Source organism: Pelodiscus sinensis, chromosome W (genome assembly GCF_052426305.1).
Source record: "Pelodiscus sinensis isolate ZL-2025 chromosome W, ASM5242630v1, whole genome shotgun sequence".
Lineage (NCBI taxonomy): Eukaryota > Metazoa > Chordata > Testudines > Trionychidae > Pelodiscus > Pelodiscus sinensis.
Genome location: NC_143084.1, coordinates 6475743 through 6493850, shown reverse-complemented (window position 1 = coordinate 6493850; position 18108 = coordinate 6475743). Strand labels below are relative to the sequence as shown.

Sequence of the window (18108 nt, the reverse complement as noted above, 5' to 3'; positions counted from 1 at the left end):
CCAAATGCTTTATTAAAGTCTAGGTATACCACATCTACGACTTCCCCCTAATCCACAAGGCTTGTTATCCTATCAAAGAAAGCTATCAAATTGGTTTGACATGATTTGTTCTTGACAAATCTATGCTGATGGTTACTTATTTTCCAGATATTTGCAAATGGATTCCTTAATTATTTGCTCCATTATCCTTCCTGGCACAGAAGTTAAGCTGACTGGTCTGTAATTTCCTGGGTTGTCCTTATTTCCCTTTTTATAAATGGGCACTAGATTTGCCCTTTTCCAGTCTTCTGAAATCTCTCCCATCTTCCATGACTTTTCAAAGATGATAGCTAATGTCTCAGATACCTCCTCAATCAGCTCGAGTATTCTAGAATGCATTTCATCAGAGCCTGGTGATTTGAAGACATCTAACTTGTCTAAAGTAGCTGTTAACCTGTTCTTTTTCTATTTTAACTTCTGAACCTACCAGATTTTCATTGGCATTCATTATGTTAGGCATCCAATTGCCACCAACCTTCTTGGTGAAAACCGGCACAAAGAAGTTGTTAAGCACCTCTGCCATGTCTACATTTTCTGTTATTGTTTTTCCCTCTTCATTGAGCAATGGGCCTACCCTGTCCTTGGTTTTCCTCTTGATTCTCATATATTTGGAGAATGTTTGTTACCCTTTATGTCTTTAGCTAGATTGAGCTCATTCTGTGCCTTTGCCTTTCTAATTCCCCCCCCCCCCACATACTTCTGTTATTTGTTTATATTCATCCTTTGTTCTTTGACCCAGTTTCCACTTTTTATAAGACTCTTTTTTGATTTTTAGATCATTCGAGGTCTGCTGGTTAAGCCAGAGTGGTTGTAGCCTCCAAACATCAGTTTATCGGTTTCTTTTGATAGCTCAGGAAAAAACATATTAAACCTAAAATAAAAGTCCTTTGGAGGATAACACTCTAGGAGTCACATATTCCCCCCAAAGGCCAATATTTTATGTAGTCCACTCCTACATTAAACAACAATAAAGATTTTGGAATAAAAATCCTGGAGAACTGCAATGCCTACATATCAAAGAACATAAATAACATTTGAATATATTGTTCCAATTAGGGCAAGCATCCAAGGTAAGTAGTGGTGTCGATAGAGCCTGCGGTGACCAATGAAATCTTTAGTACAGGAGACTAAATGTTGATTCTTTTTTCATATTAAGCATTTGTATATTCCTTTTTTTACAAAAACACAGATACTGTCCCTTTCCTAAAGAGCTTGATTTTACTTTAGGTGGGTGGAAAGCATGCACACCCAAGAGTGGGAGTGGGCAATAATTTTTGGCGGGGGGGTATAAGTCTGCCACTTGAGTCCTGGGTCCCTGACCTGTGCTCAGGCCTGTAAGTACAGGTTTAGTGGCTCCGTCCAAACTGGGGGCCCTGAGAGCAGGGCAGGCAGCGATACAAACACTGTCCCACAGTCAATAAGCCCCAGACCCTGCTTCAGGGTGGGCAGCAGAGCAAAGCACTCCCATAGTTACTGAGGCCCAGGCCCTGGTTCAGGGTGGGGCAGCCAAACACAGTTCCCCAGGTACAAGTGGGGAGGGGGAGACTGCCACCCGGTATGTGGGGTGGGGGGACATGGGCCCTCCCTACTCCACTGCGTCCCAGCCCATTGCTGCCACTGGGGTCAGCAGGGATCCAGCCTGCAGCACACTGACCCACTCTAGAATGTTATGAGATCATCCTGACAGTCGTCAGCTTCCCCTGGGCCACTGCCTAATTCCCCCTCAGCATCTACCTGGCTCCATGCTGGTTGCTGCTTCTTGGGGTCATGGTAGTCTGAACCCTTGGGCAGGGTGTAGAAGGTCTCCTCTTCAGAGCAAGGGCCTGACAGTCCAGGCCAGTCCTCAGCCTTTGCAAGGTCCTCAGGGCCCTCCTGGATTGGGAGCTTAAGATAGGCCTCTGCTTCCTCCAGTGGCTGGGGCCTTACTGAGACCCTGGGCTGGACTCTTATCCTACCTGCCCCACCCCTTGACCTCCATGGAGTTAAATGGGCAGGACCTGGCTTGGCCCACCTGGGCCTGGAAAGGGGTTCTTCCCCATCGGGCTCAGTGAGTGGCAACCCCTGCTCACTACAGGGGGCCACGCCAAGATTTTGGAAAGTGGTCAAGGGCCATACTTTTCTGTGGAGGAGATGCGGGGTCTAGGATAGAGGTTGGGTGCAGAGGGGCACACAGGATAAGGGACTGGGGTGCAGGAGATGGTCTGAGATCTGAGAGGGAGTTTGGGTGAAGGGGGGGGTTGTGACCTGGGGCAGGGGATTGGGGTGTAGGGTCAGGGAGGGAGTATGGGTGCAGGAGAGGATTCTGGCCTGGGAGAGGGGCTCTAGGAAGAGGTGCAAAGTCTGGGAGGGAATTGTGACTGGGAGAAGGGGACAAGGGGGTGCAGACTGCAGAGGGTGTGGGTGCAGGGGGCAGGAGAATGGGGTGCAGGGTCTGGGGAGGGTTTTTGTGTGTGGGAGAGGATTCTGGCCTGGGGGAGGGGTGTAGGAGGGAGTACAAGGTCTGGGAGGGAGTTGTGACCTGAAGCAGGGGGGTGCAGAGGGTTTGGATGGTGACCTCGGGGACGGAGTTGGGATGTGGGAGGGGTGGGATGCCAGCAGCCCTACAGCACCCCCAAGGCAGTCTGGGCTCCCTGCCTGCTGCAGCCCCAGATCACTTTAAACTTCAGGATGTTCCCTCCACGTGGCATTCAGCTCTGGGAGGGAGGAGAGGCTTGCACTGCCCCTATCCCCCAGGCCAATCTCTCAGCTCCTATTGGCTGGTTGTTTCCATCCAATAAGAGCTGAGAGATTGGCTGGGGTCAGTTCCTATTGGCTGGATGTTTCTAGCCAATAGGAGCTGAGGATTGGGCTGGGGGTGGGAAGATCACACAAAGCCTCCCCCTCCCTGCAGAGCAGAGAGCCGCACTGACTGCGCTTTAAACCACAGCAGCTGCATGCCTGAGGGTCCCAGCAGGGTGGTCCGTGGGCCGGATCCGGTGGCTTGGCAGGCCAGATCCAGCTCCCAAGCCATATTTTGCCCAGCCCTGTCCAAGATTATGCTAGGAAAGTACATAACCTAAAAGGAAGGGGAGAAAGGACATGATGGACCACATTATTTTCTTAGAATCCATATACACACACTATTATTCATTTCACCCTACCAAATCATGCCCACTGCCTTTGATTATTTATTTTATCCATGCTGGGAAAAAATAATGATTTTAAAAAAATTAATCAGATGTTTTTAGTTAAATTGGATTTTTAAAATGTTTTACCCCAATAAAATACTAAATTTCTCATTTAAAAACAACAATTACATGTCATCACAAACATGCTACAACTCATTTACAGTCTCATAAAAATTAATGGCTCTAGTCTGTCCAGCCTAACTACCAGCTCTTGTTTCTTAAAAGTTCTGGGCTTTCAATTTCTATTTCTCAGAACACTAAAGTAACATATACAAAAGACAGACACAGGCTAGATAGGATTATTTTTGTTCTGTGCTTATGTGGTGGTGGACCTGGGCCAAACACGGCAGACGAGTTAGTTAGGACATTGTCTTAAAACAGAGAGACAATATATAGGAAAGGCCAGAGGAAGAATTGAAAGGAACAGTGAAGTGGACTGAAAAGAAAAAGGGAATACATTATTGAGCACACACACTGATTCCTATATTTCCCGCCCCCCGCCTCCGACCACCACTTTTGCCACAGAAAAACTGTCATTGTGTCTGGGCATAAGAGCATAATTTCTGCCAAACTGAGCATCATCCCTGACCTGCTGTGTGATGGCATATGTGACTGTGTGAACCAATGACCACACTGAAGCCTTGCAGATGTTCTGGATAGGGAGGTGAACCAGGAAGGCAGCCAAAGAAGCCTGAGCCTTGGTCATTCTCACTATTGGTGGTTGCTGGGCTCCTGCCAGCTCATAGCACGTCCACATGCAAGAGGTGATCCAGTTTGAGATCCTTTGCAAGGACACTGGGAGACCCATCGTCCTTTCACCAGATGCAGTGATGAGCTGGGATGACCTGCAAAAGGGCTTTGAATCGTCCAGGTAGAAGGTGAGAGCTCTCCTTACATCTAGAGGTGTGAAGGTGCCTTTCCTCATTAGTCTTATGCGGTTTTGGGCAGAAGACTGGGAGGAAGATGCTTGACCCATGTGGAATGCGGACACCATCTTAGAGAGGAAGGTCAGATAAGGCCGGAGCTCCAACTTAGGCTTACAGAAAACAGTATATGGTGGCTCTGAAGTCAAGACACGCAGTTCAGAGAGCCACCTAGCCAACATTATTGCTACCTAGGAGGCGACCTTCCATGATAGATGCAAAAGGGAACACGAGGCCATGGATTCCAAGGGTGGTGCCGTAAGCCTAGGGAGGATCAGGTTAAGGTCTCATTGCAGGATGGGGGCTCGGACTTGTGGAAAGAGACTCGAGGCCCTTTAAGAACCTGACCACCATGACATGGGAAAACACTGACTCGCCTTGGATCAGTGGGTGGAAGGCCGAGACCTCTGCCAATGAACTCTGATTGAAATGTGTGCCAGACCCTGATGCTTCAAGTGGAACAGGTAGTCCAAATTAGTCTGTAAAAGGGCTGCGGGGTGGGGGCGTCCCTCTCTCTGCAGCCCCATCAAAAATCTAGTACACTAAGCTACATACATCAGGTTGGTCAAAGGCTTTCAGCTTTCCAGGAAGATTCGCTGCACTTCTTCAGAGCAGTATCATTCCTCTGTATTCATCCATGCAGCATTGTTGCGTGGTGGTCCTTCCTTCTCCCTCCCTGGGGTTAGGGTCCCATGTCCCTGGGCTGTCTGAGTCTGTGACACACTCCGCACGACCAGTAAAACATTGGTAGTTAAACCCCTCGCCTCGGGGCTGGATAGCTGTGACGGACCGGGCCGAGTCTGGGCACAGCTGAGGGCGTCTGCTCAGGGCGAATTGCTCAAATCCGGGGCTCCTTACAGCCCCCAGACTGGTGACCTCTCCAAACAGGCCACAAACCAGTCCCACGGAGCGCTTCAGCTGCCTGCCTGAAGCCTCACGAGCAAAACCCCTCCGACACCCCAGCAATATCCGTGCCTCAGATGGCCCCGGGCCTCATACACAGGTGGGGGGTCCTAGCACCCAATCCCACCTACCCCGAACAAGTTCTGTCCGGTTCCAAGAAACCAGCCACAGATCCCTGGTCAATTTACCCTCTGGATCTTCCCCACAAACCACGCTGGGCCAATCCTTTAGCATCTAACATCTAAAGGTTTATTATTACAATAAAGAAAAGCATGAGAGTAAGGTTGTTAAAGAATAGTACGTTACATGCATCGAATCTCCCAGTTCTCGATGCAGGCTCTAGCAGAGATGTTACAGCTGCTGGCTTAAAAGTTCTTGTTGCACATCCTAGGATCAGGATGGGTCCACAGGTCTTCCGGGCTCTTCGATCCCTGCAATGCTGCCTCTGGGATGAAGTGCTGAGCTGAGAACAAAAATGGAGACCACCACATGGCCTATTTATCCCTCCTTCCTGGTCTCTTCTTGGCTATCGCAGGTCACCTGGTCCCCGGCTTATTCCTGTGTTCCCTGCTGGTAGCCTTTAGGTATGAATCACCACTCATTCTTTAGGTGTGTCCTTGGCCCATTGAGTGCCATTGTCCCACAGGGCCTTGCTGATTAGCATGTCCATAGGCCAGGCCCTGCCCAATGCTCAACCAAATGCAGGGAAATATTCAGTATCCATACAAGTACATGCTTATAATTGCACACACAGACATTATACAAACACATAAACAGCGTACATAGGATTAGCAGACAGTGAGCTTCTATTCAACACCCCACATGGCCCTCCTTTATACCATTTTCTGGGGCCAACACCCCCACCTATGGGTGCATCAGCAATCTGGCTGCTCCCCTCAAAATCCAGTAACGTGACAATAGCCTAATGGCCAGATCCAATGTGGGGCCCTTTAAAGCCAGGCTGGACGGCCCAATGGCCAGAGTCAGTAAATCAACGCCAATTGCCAGCCCTTTAAGTCAGGGCTGGAAGGCCCAATGAGCAAAGTCATGGGGGGGGGGGGCGCTGTGCCCCGGTAACGGGACCCGGGCCCACCCTACTCCACCGGGTCCCAGCCCAGGGCCCTGTGAGTGGCAGAATGGTCCACCACTCCCCCAGCGGGGAATCCAACCAAAACATGCCAAGGATCTCTGGGTGGGAGAGGCCTCTTCTTCACCCTCCCTGGGCCGCTTCCTACCTGATCCGATGGGCTGATGTCCCACCTAGTAGCTGGGTCCTCTGATTCCTTGGGGGCCACGCTTCCCTGGAGATCCTCAGGGGTTACGTCCCAACCGGCGTCGGGGCCTCTGCTGCTCTTGTCTTGGGCGTCTGGCTTCTGCTGCTCAGGAGCTACAAACAGAGGTCCTTCTCCGCCAGCCAGCCAGCCCAGACTCAGCCTCTCCCCAGGCTTTTATACCTGGACTACAGTCTGAGCATGCCCAGCAGGGCTGCGGGGGCAGGGCTCTTTCAGCCAGCATAACCTGGCCAAACCCGGCTAGTTCAGTGCAGGGCGGGTACACCTGTCACTACACCATCCTCCCTAGCCCTTGAAAAAAAGTCTGCGTTGGCATGGGCCTTCCCTGGGCCACCTGGAAAACATAAGGTTGGAGAAACAGGTATCACCACATGACTCGTGCATTGGAGTCCTTCATGGAGTGGAGCCACTTCAGTGGTGCATGGTCGGTAACCAGTGTGAATTGGCTCCCTAGTAGGTAGTACCTGAGGGCCTCCACAGCCCATTTCACCACAAGAGCCCCCTTCTCTACCATGGAGTATCGTGTCTCTCGCGGGAACAGCTTTTGGCCGAGGTATAAAATGGGGTGTTCCTCGCCTTCCACCTCCTGCGATAAAATGGCTCCTAACCCCACCCCCAAAGGCGTCAGTTTGTAAAATAAACGGGCTATTGAAGTCCGGCTGGATAAGCACTGGTTCTTGGGTCAGTTGTTCCCGCAAGGTCTGGAAGGCCACTTCACAGTCCTGGGACCATTTGATGGGGCGAGATCAGGGGTTCTTTGTGAGGTCTGTAAGCTGGGCTGCTATGGTAGCAAAGTTCAGGATAAAACACTGGTAGTATCCCACTAGCCCTAAGAATTGCCGCACTTGCTTCTTTGTGGTGGGAATAGGGTAGACTCGTAGTGCTTGTACCTTGTCCACCAGAGGCTGGAGCTGTCCTCTCCTGACGGTATAGCTCAGGTAGCTCACCTCTTGCTGGCCCCAGTAGCATGTGGCCAGGTTGGCTGTAAGGCCCACCTCTGCTAAGGCTTGCAAAACCTGGGTCCGGTGGTGGAGGTGCTCTGCCTAACTGTGCTTGTAGACCACAATGTCATCGATGTAGGCAAATGCGTAGGCATTGTGCGGGCTTAGCACTTTATTCATAAGCCTCTGGAAGGTGGCTGCTGCCCCATACAAACCAAAAGGCATCGTGGTCAACTGGAACAGCCTGAAGGGTGTCGGGAATGCCATCTTCTCCTTTGACGCCAGTGTCAAGGGGCTCTGCCAGTAACCATTGGTTAGGTCCAGGGTGGATATGATCCTGGCGCAGCCTAATCGTTCTAGGAGTTTGTCTACCCGAAGCATCGGTGTGATGGGGCAAACAAGTCCCACACTAAAGGGCTGGGAGTAGCCCAGGCCCAGCTGGCTGAAAGAGCCCCGCCCTTACAGCCCTGCTGGGCATGCTCCCAGCAGGGCCAGTATATAAAGCAGGCAGCGGCCCAGCAGATGGGAGAGCAATTAGAGGTGAGGAGGAGCCAGGCTGCAAATCCAGTGTTCCTGCGACATCTCGGATCCAACTGAAGGCCAGCGTTGGACCCCAGGAGTGAAGCCAACCCCAACCCCACGGAGTAACGGGCACACCTATCCTGCCAACCCAGCCCCGGTAAGGACCGCCGCACAGACGGACAGACTAAAGGGGGGGGTGCCAGGGTGGTAGGAAGCGGCCGAGGGCAGAGGTTTCTTAATCCAGCTTGGTGCGTAGCGGCTGGATTCCCCACCAAGCCGGCAGGACCTAGAGTCCCTGCCCACAGGGCCCTGGGCCAGGACCTGGTGGAGAGGGAGGGCCCAGGTCCCCCTACCACCCCTTGCCGCACCTGGGGAATCACTCGAGCCAGGAGAGGCTTTTTCCCCAGAACTAGGCCTTAGGTACCGTATATGCCCTGAGAGAGGGGCCGAGACTTTTGGGATTTTGGGTACTGTATATGCCCTGAGAGAAGGGCCTGGACCAAGACACGGGCCAGTAGAAGGGGGCCGTAACCCCCATCAGGGGCGTACCCCTTGACAATCGGGTAGGTAGCGAACTGGGAGATGGCATTCACATGACGCACTGGGGTATTATTTGCTGGGCGGCACCTTTTTGATAGTGACGGATCATGCCCCCCTAAGGTGGTTGCAAACAATGAAAGACACCAATGCGCGTATCATGCGCTGGTATCTAGCATTGCAGCCGTATTCGTTCCAAGTGGCACATAGACCAGGGAGAGCCCACGGAAATGCAGACTTTTTTTCGCGCATAGGTTCTAAGGAGGGGGAGGAGAGACTACTGGGGAGAACGCTCTTAAGGGGGGAAGTGTGTGACGGGGCTGGCCTGCCCCACACTGAACAGCGGGGAGAAGAGCCCATCTATTGGGTAGAATATGCCCCTCCCCCACAGCCCTGCTGGGCATGCTCGCAGTGCAGCCCCAGTATAAAAGGCTGCCCGGCTGCTCAGTGGGGGCTGACCTCTGGGGAGGAAGGCGCTCCGGCCCAGAGCCACAGCCAGACCTGCTGCTGGAACCAGAGCCGTTGGGACCGCTGCCATTGCTGCTACCGTCCCCAGGTCAAGCCCGCCCACCTGCAACACCGACTCCGGAGGGCCGCCCGCCCCGCCGCAGTGGACAACCCCTTCGCTGCTGCCCCGGACCTGCTGACATTGCCACCGCCGCCAGCCCAGCTTCGCCAGGTGGGGTCTCTGTCGGCCACAGGGCGGGGGTAGGAAGCAACCCAGGGCAAGGGGCAGGGAACCCCTCAGTGGCCTCGGCGCGTTTCAGGGAGAACTCCCTGCCGAGCCGGTGGTGGGAACCACCCACCACTAATAGGGCCCTGGGTTGGGGTCCGGTGGAGAGGGAGGGCCCGGACCCCCCTACCCCAACCCCTCAGGGCGTGGACTAGGCCTCAGGGCCTGCGACTTGTGCTGGACTAGGCCTCAGGGCCTGCGGCTTGTGCTGGACTAGGCCTCAGGGCCTGCGAATTGTGCTGAACCCCGGCCTCAGGGCCTGCTTTAACCTTGTGGAGAAGAGGGCGGGGCTGGGGACCCCACCACACCAAGAAAGAGAAGCCCTCGTTCTTTTTCAGTCCTGGTGGTTCACTGATTCCACAAAAAGATAATTAGGGGCTGGATGAGTATATAAGTACTCATGCTCCTTGACAGGGACAAAGTATTTACACTCTGCCCTTTTGGATATGGAGAGCAGGGAGGAGGGGTTCTGCCAAAGGTCTCTCACGATCTTTACGACCCTGTCATGGAGGGGCAAGGCCACTTTGGCTGGGGCCCTCTGGTCAAGCACCCCAAAAGAGAGTGTCTGGAGGCTCCTCCAGCTCCAACGTAGATCTCCAGGCTGAGGAGGCCATCCTTTTCAAAAAATCCTGATGGGCCCTCGCATTGTCCTGTGGGACTACAAGAGGAGGCCCAATGATGGCCTCATCTGAGGATGAGGAGGATGCCTGCACCGATGGAACCTCTTCAAGCAACAGGGGGTAGGAGGCTAATTTCTTATCTCCTCTTTGACAGGCAAGGTGGTGGCCTCTGCAGCACCAGAGGCTGCTTGAAGGGGGAGGCTGACAGTGCCTTCAAGGCCCCAGCTACTGAGTGAGGCATCTCAGGTGGCATGGGAACCCCCATGAGTTCCACAGACACTGAGTGGGCCAGGGAATCTGTGGCCATGGCATCGTTTGTGACCCTGTCTGCAGTATCATTGACGTGGGTTGCAACATCAGTACCAGGGCCTGAGTTTGCAGCAAAGAGCAGGGCTCTGAGGTGAGGCTTGCAGATCAGTCACTTCCCAGAGACCAAGAGAGGGGTGAGTGAAACTCTTTTCAGAGAGGTACTGAGCACTCCTGATCGAGGATGACCCAATCAATGCAGAGGAGGGTCTAGACTGGCATCCTGGTGACCAATGTCGACCAAAGGATCTGCGCTGGGTGTGGATAGGCAACTGGTGCCATGGATGATGGGTACTGGGAATTGGAGCAGGACAACAAAAAAACCCTACGCTCCCCTGGCACATGTTTTGAGGAGGCCAGTGCCAGTGGATGGGTGACCTGTCCCTTGAGCATTGGCTGGAGCACAGGGAGTAAGTCCTGGGTATGCTGCATATGGTGGGTGGTGCATGCCTCACAAGGTCCTACACCCATTTACCGGCAAGCCATGCCTCAAGCCATTGAGCCCCGTTGCACCAACTGGGGAACCACATTGAGCTACAGACCTTCTGCCTGTCATTGTGAGGGGACGATTTCTGGCTAGATGTCCCTCTGGAGTGGGAATGCTGCCTATGAGGGAACCGAGGTGGACAGAATGAAGGGTTCCCTCTATGTTGGGGCTTAGCTACAACTGGCCTGGGCAGCACCTGCATCAACAGAATGTCCTGGGCCACTTGAAGAGCCTTGGAGGTCGACAGCACACAGCGCTGAGCATCACTGCTCAAGGTGAGCAGAGTGGACTACACTTCTAAATCTGAGGTGGAGCCTCAGAGGTCAATGGGCCTGATGAAGCAGGGTCTGTGCTGGCTCCCTGCTTTACCTTCTCTCTCCGCAGGCCTAGAGATCTGCCTCTAACCACCGGGGGTATGTCTACACTACCCCGCTTGTTCGAACTAGCGGGGTAATGTAGGCATACCGCACTTGCAAATGAAGCCCGGGAAATTCAAATCCCGGGCTTCATTTGCAAGTGAGGTATGCCTACATTACCCCGCTAGTTAGAACTAGGAGGGTAGTGTAGACATACCCCGGTTTCTTAACTGGAACCAAGGATGGGGACCAGTGCCAGCTTCCAGATGATACTGTTGGTGTGCTGTGCACCAAAGCACTAGTGCTTGGCAATGAATCCAAGCATTGATTATATGCCAGGGCAAGGGCTGTGATTCCATCAGGAGAGTTTTCAAATGAATATCTCTTTCCTATTTAGTTCATGGCCTAAAGGATTTGTAAATCCAGCACTTGTCACTAACATGTGCTTCTCCCAAGTACCATAAACAGTTGTCATGTGGGTTGCTAATGGACCTGAGGCACTTAACACAACTTAAAGCAGGGGGAGGGGGAAGGGGAGGGAGATCGGGGCATGCTCCATCCCAAGGCAATGTCCCAAAGGGACTTATAAACTTTCCCAAAATATGAACAATTAACGGAACAGAGGAAATCTATTTACAGGTGAAACAACCGATTAAGACAAGACAGACACGACAGTGATAGCTGCTATAACTACAGTTTCAAGCACCATCACTGGGAGCAAGAAGTAGCTGAGGGTGGCGGGTGCCCAGCAGTGCCCTATTGTCACGTTACTGAATTTGAGGGAAGCAGCCAGGTCACTGATGCACCCATAGGCGGGGGTGTTGGCCCCAAAAATGGTATTAAAGGGGGCCATGTGGGGTGTTGAATAGAAGCTCACTGTCTGCTAATCCTATGTACGCTAGTCATGTGTTTGAATAATGTCTGTGGGTGTAGTTAGGAATCTGTAATCTGTATGGATACTGAATATTTCCCTGCATGTGGTTGAGCATTGGGCAGAGCCCAGCCTATGGACATGCTAATTAGCGAGGCCCTGTGGGACAATGGCACTCAATGGGCCAAGGACACACCTAAAGAATGAGGGCTGACACCTGAGGGCTGCCAGCAGGGAACACAGGGATAGGCCGCTGGCCAGGTGACCTGCTGCAGCCAAGAAGAGACCAGGAAGGATGTATAAAGAGTCCATGGGGTCGACTCCATCTTGGTACTCAGCTCAGCACTTCATCCCAGAGGCAGCATTGCAGGGATTGAAGAGCCAGGAAGAACTGTGGACCCATCCTGATCCTAGGATGCGCAACAAGGACTTTTAAACCAGCAGCTGTAACATCTCTGCTAGAGCCTGCATCGAGAACTGGGAGATTCGGTGCATGTAATGTACTATCCTTTAACAACCTTAAACTCATGCTTTTCTTTATTGGAATAATAAACCTTTAGATGTTAGATGCTAAAGGATTGGCTCAGCGTGATTTGTGGGTAAGGTCCAGAGGGTAAATTGACCAGGGATCTGTGGCTGGTTTCTTGGAACCGGAGAGAACTTGTTCTTCGGGGTAGGTGGGATTGGGTTCTAAGACCCCCCCCCCCCCCGCTGTATGAGGCCTGGGGCCATCTGGGGCACGGATATTGCTGGGGTGTCGGAGGGGTTTTGCTCGTGAGGCTTCAGGCAGGTAGCTGAAGCGCTCTGTGAGACTGGTTTGTGGCCTGTTTGGGAAGGTCACCAGTTTGGGGGCTGTAAGAAGCCCCGAATTTGAGCAATTCGCCCTGAGCGGACACCCTCAGGTGTGCCCAGACTCGGCCCGGTCCGTCACACCTATATAGCATGGTATGTGTGTGCCACTCCCCTATGGATACTGCCAAGGGAAAATTTTCCAGCACCAATGCATGTGGCGAGCCCACACACCTACCTTGAATGGGCATTAGCAAGCACTAACAGAATTGACTTTTCCAACATGGCAGTTACCCAAAATATTACAACTTTCTAATTTTGTTTTTTTAGGCAAAGATTTCATTTGATCATCTTGATAGACTGCAAAAATGTAATAAAGGAACGCTCGATAGCATGCATGTTTACACACACACACCTGTCCAAGTTTGTTCTTAGTTACTTTCTTTAGGGAACACCCACCACCACCACACACAGGGAGCCTTGGTATCCCATCAGTATAAAACACATTCCTGGAATCAGAACCAGGAGACACAAGCAGTGCAGTTCTACTGTCAGCTGTTCTGCTCCTAAGAAGCAGTTGTACCTGTTCTTTGATCTCCTGCAGTTTTCGACTCTGCTCTCTGATATCATGAAGAAGCTGTAGTGCCTTGTCATCCTCCTGAGAAACCTCCATCCGCGCCTGTTCCAGACTTTGCTTTAAGCTCTGCAAAAAGCAAAATGCTCAATGCTTTGCACACTACTCTACAAAAAATATCCTCAGCTAAAGAAGGAAAAAGATTCTCCTCAAATACTGTCAGACAACAAATTAAGACACCAGTGAGAGAAACATGCAAATTCACTGCTACTGAACTTCCATTTTTCCAGCTGGAGAAAAACAGTACACTTACAAATACAATCTATTGCAGAGAGATCTTAGTTCAAACCCTACTTTTGTAGACCAGGTGTGGAGTAAAGAACACATGCAGTGAGTAATACTTCTTAGCAACATTAATTATCCATCCATTAGTATTATTTTTTCACATTTCTGGCACTCATTTGATGCTACTGTATGCATTTGATGCTACCATGACTGGCTATTTTCCCCCATTGTTGAACTCATTTATGCCCTTTACTCTTTTTTTTTAAACTTTGAAAAGGACAGCACTAACGTTTCAAGGTTTGGGCAAAATCTTTGCTTACAAACTTCAAGTTAGACTAATGCTCCTATCACCTACTTAACGTGCATATCATCTTTCATCCAGAAGGATCCAAAACCTTTTAATGATGTTTATACCATAGAACCTAGTATATCCAGATGGTTCAACACAGCTTCAGATGCCCCTCCTGCTGTGGGTTATTGCATTGAAAGCCCCCCATTTATCCAAATAAATTCATGTTCCCCCTTTTACAGGCAGTCCCCGGGTTACATGGATCCGACTTACATCAGATCCCTACTTACAAACAGGGTGAGGCAACCCCGCACTAGCTGCTTCCCCCCAGCAGACCAGGGAGACGCGAAGCTAGCGCCCCCCCCCCCCCCCAGCAGACCAGGGAGACGCGGAGCGGCTTTTCTCAGCAGACACTTCAGCTTGAGAATAAAGGACTGAGGGAAGTGAGGTGTGGGAGAATAAAACTGAGCTCTGGAGAAATGTTTGGCTAGAGTTTCCCCTACAATATGTACCAGTTCCGACTTACATACAAATTCAACTTAAGAACAAACCTACAGTCCCTATCTTGTACGTAACCCGGGGACTGCCTGTATTTAGAATGATAAATGAAATTATACTCTACAGGAAATGCTTCACACGCCACTGTAAAGCAGCCACTGATGGAGTGTTAGCTTGGCATGCTACATGGACGGAGTTTTGGGGTTTGGTGCAAGAGGGAAAGGAAGACAGAAGAATACCAAATTCAATTGAAAATACAAACACTATTTAAGAAGGCAGACCCTCATTGGAATTTTGCCAAGACAACAGGGCAGACATTCCTACTCATGTAAAAATGACAAAGGATATTAAATATATGTCTTTAAGGGCCTGCTTTTTTATACCCCATCTGAAAAACAGCACTTGCCTCAGACATGTTGCTTTCACTGTGCTAGAGAACTAGAGGAGCATGAACTCAGAATGTCACATTGAGTCAATACCCCCATTTCCTGAAACACCTTTGTCATCCTTTGAGGTTTTCCAAGTACTGAATAGACCCCCACCTTGCTTTCATTTTGAAATCTATCAAGATCAGAACCCAAAAGTGATTCTGTATAGCTACTGGGACAAGAAGAGAACCAGAGTGTAGCTCACTGTGAGCAAGACAACAGTTGTAGCTCCTATACCATTACTACTGAATGATGTTGTAAGCACCACTGAGACCACCATGGAAAAGAAAGCTAAAAGATCATCAGAAATGGGACCTTCAGAGGGAAAAGGACTAGGGTAAAGGCTCACACTGCATTCTGTGATGTAGGTTGCCAGGTCCTGCTCCAGGAGGGACCGCTGGGTCTCAGAGGCTTTCAGTTCCACCTCCTTTTGGCTAAGTACAGCCTCCACCTCTGACACCCTCCGGTGCAATCGTGTCATTTCCTGCTCCATCTGTAACAAACATTGAAAGGTTAAAAAACATTTCAAAAGCTGTCAATTGCTGATTTCAACACACCACATATGATGAATTTCAGTCTCTTAGGGTATGTCTACACTACAAAGTTAGTTCGAACTAACGGACGTTAGTTCGAACTAACTTTAATAGGCGCTACACTAGCGCTCCGCTAGTTCGAATTTAATTCGAACTAGCGGAGCGCTTAGTTCGAACTAGGTAAACCTCATTTTACGAGGATTAAGCCTAGTTCGAACTAGCTAGTTCGAATTAAGGGCTGTGTAGACCCTTAATTCGAACTAGTGGGAGGCTAGCCCTTCCCAGGTTTCCCTGGTGGCCACTCTGGCCAACACCAGGGAAACTCTATGCCCCCCTCCCTTAAAGGGGCACGGGCTGGCTACGGTGCCCGTGTCAGGTGCAAGCCTGCCAGCACCCAGCCAGCAGACCCTGCACCTGGCACGGATCGAGCCACCCACCCGATGCCCCCCAGCCCTCCCCCTCTTCCCGGGACCAGGCTGGCGGCTCCCGGGAGCACAAGAGGCGGGCACCCGCCTGGGCTAGTGCGGACATCGTGGACCTTGTCCACGATCTCCGCACTAGGCACAGGAAAGTGGCCGTCTAGGGCAGGAGAGCTGCCAGCCTGGCCACCCAGGAGCAGGTGTGCAAGAGAATCAAGGGGGTCCATTGAGACCCCCGACCCTGAGCCCTGAGCTTACAATGGCCGTACTGGGTCAGACCAAAGGTCCATCTAGCCCAGTATCCTGTCTGCCGACAGCGGCCAACCCTAGGGCCCCTCGAGGGGATGGACCGGAGACAGTGACTAAGCCATTTGTCTCGTGCCATCCCTCTCCAGCCTTCCACAAACCTTGGGCAGGGACACCACTCCTACCCCCTGGCTACCACCACTCCATGGACCCAATCTCCATGACTTGATCTCACGTCCCTTTAAACTCTGTTCTAGTTCTAGCCTTCACAGCCTCCTGCAGCAAGGAGTTCCACAGGTTGACTCTTTGCTTTGTGAAGAACAACTTTCTGTTACTAGTTTGAAGCCTGCTACCCATTCCTTTCCTTTGGTGTCCTCTAGTCCTTCTTTATGGGAACTAATGAAGAACTTTTCTGTATGCACCCTCTCCACCCAACTCCTGCTTTTAGAGACCTCTATCCTGTCCCCCCTCCGTCTCCTCTTTTCTAAGCTGAGAAGTCCCAGTCTCTTTAGCCTCTCTTCATATGGGACCTGTTCCCAACCCCTGATCATTTTAGTTGCCCTCCCCTCTCCCAGCCTCTCTCTTCCCCTCTCCCACCTCCTTTTCCCAGTCTCCCCCAGTTTTGTTCAATAAAGACAGATTCCATTTTTGAACACAATTGTCCTTTATTTTGTACATCAAGAAGAGGGGCTAGGGAAGGGTAAGTGGAAGGAGGTGAGGGAGGAATGGGGCACGAGCCCCCGATGGGGAGGACTGGGCTGGCTCTGCGGGCTTCTGGGGGTGGAAGCTCTCCTGCAGCCCCCCAATTGCCCCCTCTCCCCAGATGGCAGCCTGCGGCAAGTGCAGCCGGGCTGATGGCCGAGTGCTGTGATGTGCCCAGTGTGGGTAGTCCGGGCACTCCAAGCCAGGACTGCTTTGCAAGCGGGGCACCCCTTAGAACTGTCTGTCCGGGGTGGGGGTCGGGTCCCTTTAAGCACAGCCCTCGGCTAGCCTGAGGCAGCATCTCCACGCTCTAAGTCCTCCTCTGATGCCCTGCCGGCACTGCTTCTGGCCATCCTTAACCCCGGTTCAGGGTCCACTTAATGTGGACATGCTAGTTCGAATTAGCAAAACGCTAATTCGAACTAGTTTTTAGTTCCAGATGCGTTAGTTCAAATTAGCTTAGTTCGAATTAACTAATTTGAACTAAGTTAGTTCAAATTAGTGCTGTAGTGTAGACATACCCTGAGGGACAGCAAAGCATTTCCACTGCGTGCTTTAGTTACCCTGTTGGACACCACAGCACTCCCAGCTATGGAGCTGGAGCTTCCTCTGGGCACGCAACAGCCCCTGACTGTTGTACTGCAGTTTCTGCAGGCTGCCCTCCAGGAACACAACCCTTCACTGAGGAGACCTTCACCATCTGTATGGGAGCGCAGCTCTTCCAGCTGCACCCCAGTGTGCACCAGCGATTCTGGCAGCTGGACACCAGTTCAGACTGGTGGGACCGGCTTGTTTTGGGGCTGTGGGACGACCAGCAGTGGCTCCAGAATTTTTGAATGAGGAAGGAGACCTTTCTGTAGCTGTGTGCCTGGCTTGTCCCTGCCCTCATGCAATGGGACACCCAGATGAGACCCGCCATCCACCTGGAGAAGCGGGTCGCCATCACTGTCTGGAAGCTCGCCTTGCTGGACAGCTACCAATCCATCGGGAACCAGTTTGGTGTGGGGAAGTCAATCGCTGGGGCCCTCATCATGCAAGTATGGTGCTCTCCCAGGGGTGGGGTGGGGGGTGAAATGCTGGAATGGGGAACCCTAGGGAAAGGGGGAGTTGGGGTTGGTGGTGAGGGAAGCTCCCTTCCCTGGGCGGTTCTCCAGTCCCGCTCTCACATAGCCCTGCCGGGGGGCGGGGGTGGACTACGTAGAGGGTGGCTCCTGGTGTGGTTGGGGGGGCTCCCAAGGGTTCTGGCACCCCTGTGATTCTCTATTTGTTTGTCTCCTTCTACAGGTGGTGAGGGCCATCAACACCGTCCTGCTGCACAGGGTCATCCACCTTGGCAACGTGGACCCCATGGTTGCTGGCTTTGCCACCATGGGCTTCCCCAACTTCGGGGGGGGCTATTGATGGCACCCACATCCCCATCCAGGCCCACGACCGCCGGGCATCTCTCTACATAAACTGCAAGGGCTACTTCTCCATGGTCCTGCAGGCCCTGGTCGACCACCGCAGGCAGTTTACCAACACCCACGTGTTCCATAGTTCCAGGCTGGCACTTTCTTCCCTGAGCACACCAGCGGGGTCAGGGACGTGGACATGCCACTGTGCATCATGAGGGATGCGGCCTACCCTCTCATGCCGTGGCTCACAAAGC

At 51.9% G+C, this 18108-nt stretch overlaps 1 protein-coding gene across 1 annotated transcript in view; it reads right to left on the bottom strand.

Moving 5' to 3' along the window:
• LOC102451575 (citron rho-interacting kinase-like) overlaps positions 1-18108 on the bottom strand; it is a 353172-nt gene that overhangs the window by 317184 nt on the left and 17880 nt on the right. Inside the window, 2 exon segments of the mRNA XM_075897800.2 lie at positions 13070-13189; positions 14910-15053. Of these exon segments, the coding sequence (XP_075753915.2) occupies positions 13070-13189; positions 14910-15053 (264 nt within the window).